Source organism: Lolium rigidum, chromosome 2 (assembly GCF_022539505.1).
Source record: "Lolium rigidum isolate FL_2022 chromosome 2, APGP_CSIRO_Lrig_0.1, whole genome shotgun sequence".
NCBI classification, from domain to species: domain Eukaryota; kingdom Viridiplantae; phylum Streptophyta; class Magnoliopsida; order Poales; family Poaceae; genus Lolium; species Lolium rigidum.
The window spans coordinates 286,368,280-286,373,345 of NC_061509.1; the positions used below are offsets into that span (position 1 = coordinate 286,368,280).

The 5,066-nt window shown below is 45.5% G+C and overlaps 1 protein-coding gene across 1 annotated transcript; it reads right to left on the minus strand.

Annotated features, from left to right (window-relative positions):
- Positions 1-1,851: 1,851 nt before the first annotated feature.
- On the minus strand, positions 1,852-2,434 carry LOC124689026. Its single transcript, XM_047222628.1, has one exon. It carries the CDS (start codon positions 2,432-2,434, stop codon positions 2,057-2,059), a length of 378 nt encoding a protein of 125 aa, XP_047078584.1. The 3' UTR covers positions 1,852-2,056.
- Between the last annotated feature and the right edge of the window lie 2,632 nt (positions 2,435-5,066).

A 5,066-nucleotide genomic window follows, 5' to 3' on the forward strand; every position in this document is an offset into this window, starting at 1 on the left:
TCCTTTCTTGATCTTACAGTAGGTCACTATCATACGCCCTTACACTTGTTACTTGTGAATTGCAGCGCTATCTAAGGCATCGTAAGTACGTCAACTACCTGATCACGAACTATGCTCAAATGAAGACAATCTTCACGCCCCAATTTGTCCGCAAGGACCAGCTGTATCAACCTCAATTGCTGGTCAGGGCACTCAACCTCATTGCTGATAACAAAAAAGACTATGCCGCGTACCGTGAGCTGCATCCATCGGAGATGATGACATGGCTTAGGACCTGGCTACGCAAGTCGTTTGTTGCTTAGTGCTTCTGCTTCATTCCTCATCATCCTCAGAATGATGGCCATGATCTGCTGAAGAGATCATTCATATTTTTGGGAGGTGGTCTCGTATCCCTCCATTAGCTAGGACTTGATTCAACCTGATCCCCGGTCTGTAATAAACTTATTCAAGGTGGTATATACTAACCCCTTGTTTGATGAATATATGATGCATCACGAAGTATAGTTGCTTTACTCGTGATGCATCGCCCAGTAAAGTAACTACTTGTTGTGTATTGCTGAATGTGTTATCATTCAGTTAGCACTACTAGGTAACATCACAACTTAAATGAAAGGGGTTACCATAGCACGTTCATATCTGCAACCAAACAAAATGTGCGTTGCAACACTAGTACGAAAAGACGTTTGTGCAAGCACCCAAACAATAGGGGTTATTTTCCCTCTTTAGTGCACAAAATGACTTTGCGAGCAACCAAATAATATAACTTTTCTGATTCAGAACTCCTATAAAACACGTAGTGTGTTCCATCTTCCTGACATAATGGTAGCCGAATCGGGTCGAGACAACCAAATGCGCCCCAAGTGCAATATGCCGATATGCGCCGTGGCGCAGCTGGCTCGAGTAGGAGTATATTGAATGCTTCACATATTGGAAGGTAAATACTAACTGCACGGAAGTGCCAAACAACTATTATTACTTGCGGAGCGTGTTGAGTCGTAGGTTTGAGAGCGAAAATATTGTGTGATATGAAGAGAACGAGGGGAGTAATGTGGCGTTTGCCAATGTTTTTTCTATTCTCCAAGCTCTGTGATACGATTATTCCAGAAGAGTTCTCTCTGTGGATCTCACTTGGAATACTTAGTGGAGAAGTATCAGTCGGGAAATAACGGTACCAAGAGTATTCTATTAGAAGCGTACGTGGACACCGCGTTTGCTTAAGGCAGTGGAAAAATGCCAAGAAATTTAACTGACTCGTCACATTCTAATTACACCGCGGAGAATCATCTGGAAACTTCACGTCCGACAGGAAAACAATCTGAAGTTGAGACGCGGACAAGGCACAGCCCCACACTCAAACAACAACACATATATAAAAGAAGGTTGCTATCGGATCAGTTTGGTGTCATGGGCGTCCCGTGGTGACTCAACTTTCGTTCGTGTCCCATGATGGAGCTAAGCTGCTAAGGAAAGGGAAAGTAGTCCGAAGCACTAGCGCATCAGACATACTGAACCTCAGAAATTATATCGATCTGCAAGATCATTTAGATACTGAAACATGTTTGTTTTCTTTGGTAGCAAGTACTTTTGTAGATGAAGAAACGATAGATTTCTTAGGAGGAATTAACACATCTTTGGTAATCTCATCTTCTGCAGGCTCAAACCAGTTCAGTATATACTGTATGCTGTAAATAAAGAGTGTTTTTTTTGCGGGTAATAAAGAGAGTTTGTTATTCTGTGTTACATTCACGTCCATCAGTAAAACCACAGAAAGATAAAGGTCAGAGGGTAGATCAACACAAACTACTCCGTTCCATTGTTGGTGGGGAAAATGTTACAGGAAGCATGCTCTGATTCGGTAGAAATTATACGTAGTACCATCGATCATCAATTCATCCTCACAGTACTTGTAGGAAAAGTTGATGGATTCCAGATTAATACCAATATACCATAGAAGATCCTAACTAGTATAGCTGCTACTCTGCCAGCCAGTGCGCGCGAAATAGAGGCGCACTTTTCCAGCACTAGTGATCAGCTACGAGATGCCTGCCTCCGGTCGTCACGCGTCGACGGCGAGGCGCCCGAGCCTGGACAGGCGGGGCTTGAACTCACGGCAGCGGCGGTGGTCGCTGCCGCCGGCGGAAGACGGCGGGCTGGCCAGCAGCCGCTGCAGGTGCGCGCGGAGGACGGGCCGTCCCTTGCTCGTCGTCGTCCTGGTTGCCCCGCCGCTCTTGATCCCCGTCACGCCCGGCAGCGCGGCCTGCTGCTGCGAGGCACGGCCGGACGTCGACGACAAGGACGACGGCGGCCGCGCGCGCGGTGTCCGATGACGGCTGCAGCGAAAGGAGCCCGGGTGGTTCGTCGGCGAGCAGAGGCACGTCGTCTTCTGCGCCCTGCAGCTCGCGGCCGCCTCGGCACTGGCTGATGGGTTCGCCATGACTTGGGTGTCTGAATCTTGGTTGATCTCTCTTTCTCGTCGGAGTGCGGCGGTGGGTGCGGAGATGATGGTGCCCTGGACTTCCCGGGGCGCCCTGGTTCCCCGTTATATAAGCGCGCCGCGCGGCGGAAGGCCCGCGACGACGTCGTTTTTCCTGTCAGTTCAGTGCGTGTAAAGTGTACGCAACTTGGCAAGTGCTGCCTTGCCTGAAATTCTCGTCTGAATTAACTAGTGAAAATGCAGGTTCGGTTCTCACTTTACTTCAGTTTTTTAGCTTAGTTCTGCGCGTAATTTCCTCCACGTCGCTGTTCTGTCGACACGGAAGGAAGCCATCTGGACCAAACTGAGCGCACGGAAGATGGTTCATTATATTTATGTTCAGTGGATCTTTAAACTGAAATTAACATGGAGGGCACGCGCGCGCTGAAACTCCGTGACGGTGACGATGGAACTCACTATCAGTGAGATCAACAAGCTGTCCTATGTCCTACCCCTATACCTATACTGCTTTTTTTTTCCATCTGGGATTCTCTCCCCTTTCCACTATAAGCATAACGGAAATACAAAGTTCAGTCTTACAACCAGCACCACAAAAGGAACAGAACGATAAAAGGGAAAGAACAAGTTACCCAGCTAACAGAGGTTACAGTTTTATGGTAGGAAAACCCGCTGCATTGATCTCGACATCTACGGGGCAAAAAACCTACCCCTATACTACAAAAAACAAAAGGGAACAACCACAAAAGATATCCAGGATGACAAGACACAGCCGCCATCTACACCACATCCAAAAGAAGACATCCCAACACCAAACTCAAGAACCGCCATTTGTAATCATCAACATATTCTGCCCGGCCGAAGGAGTTGGTGGTGCCAGCGGAGCTTCAGTGTGCAGAGCAGATGCACGCTGCAGAATTTGATCAGCTCCCGCTTTGATCTTGTCGCCATCCTCCGCACCATACAAACCTGCCCAAGAATGCATGAAAGAACAAATCGTTGCAATTGACACCAGGGGAGAGCGAACCATAACATGATCAAAGGTAATTTTGTTCCTCACATTCCAAATGCCCCAACAAGTAGCAGCAAGCAAAAACATATGAATTCTCTTTCCTTTTGGATAGAATCGGTATAACCAAGCAATGCTTTGCCAAAGAGATAAAGGACAAAGATTAGTTCATAAAATTCCTCCCAAAGTACCCCAAACCACCTTGGCATTGGAGCATTCGAAAAACAAATGTCTTGCCGATTCGTGTTGAGCACAAAAGGAACAGAGAGGTGATCCAGGCCATTTCCTTTTTTTCAAGTTATCTCTTGTCAGGATGGCATTTTGAAACAGTTGCCACATAAAGACTTTTATTTTCAAGGGGAGTTTTGCTTTCCAAATCCACTTATTGTGTGAGCCGGCCAAGGATCTCTCAAGGTATTGATACATTGATTTGGTAGAAAATCTACCATTAGTATTTAAACTCCAGGAAATCCCATCAGCAACAGAGGAAGGATGAGCTAAAGCACAAGTTTTAATATGCTCCCATTGTGCAGCCATAGCAGGAGGCATCCTTCTCCTAAAAGGCACATCCATTCCACTATCAATGACTTTCTCAAACGTCCAATCTTGCCCTTGACTAATGTCAAACAAGGCAGGGAAGGATTCAACCAAGGGAGTATCATTAAGCCAAGGATCAATCCAGAACCTCACCAAGTCCCCTTTGTTAAGGATAACCCTTCTCCCCGCAAAATAGTATTCCTTTACTTTCAACAAGGTTTTCCACCCAGGAGAATCATGCACCCTAGGTTTGACCGACGCCACCGACTTATTACGAAGGTACTTTGCTTTAATAATCTGTTGCCACAACCCATTTTGAGTCTCTAATTTCCACCACCACTTACACAAGAGGCTAATGTTTTGCTTCCTCAAATCTTTAACCCCAAGGCCCCCTTTCTTTTTAGATCGACAGATTCTTGTCCATTTAACCATGCAATACTTTCTTTTCTTTTCTTTTTCCGGCCCAAAAGAAACTCCTTCTATGTTTATCAAGCTTTTCTAAGAAGGTTTTTTTTCAACAGGAACATGGACATGTAAAAGTAAGGGATACCAGATAAACTGAAATCCAACAGGATTAGGTGCCCACCCAGAGTGGCTGAGTCCCCTATCCAGGAATCCAATTTTTTCAACATCTTGGCATCAAGAAAATCCCAATCCACATTTTTTAAGTTGGCAAAGGTTACTGGCATACCAAGATATTTCATAGGGAGTTGCCTAACCTGACAACAAAACAAATCCGAGTAGAACTATGTCACCTCATTATCAGCGTTGATAGTGAAAATTTCACTTTTCATAAAGTTTATTTTCAGCCCCGACATAAGCTCGAACATAAACAGCAGCAGCTTGAGGTTAACAGTTTTTCAGGATTATGCGACAAACAAAGGACCGTATCATCAGCGTATTGTAGAATAGCTACACCTTTATCGATAAGATCGGGAGCCAACCCCTCAAACAAATCATTATGTTGCGCTTGTAAGACCATTTTCGTCAACGACTCACCAACCATGTTAAACAAAAAGGGAGCCAGAGGGTCCCCTTGTCTCACACCTTTCACACTCTGAAAATAGGGTCCAACCTCGTTATTAATTT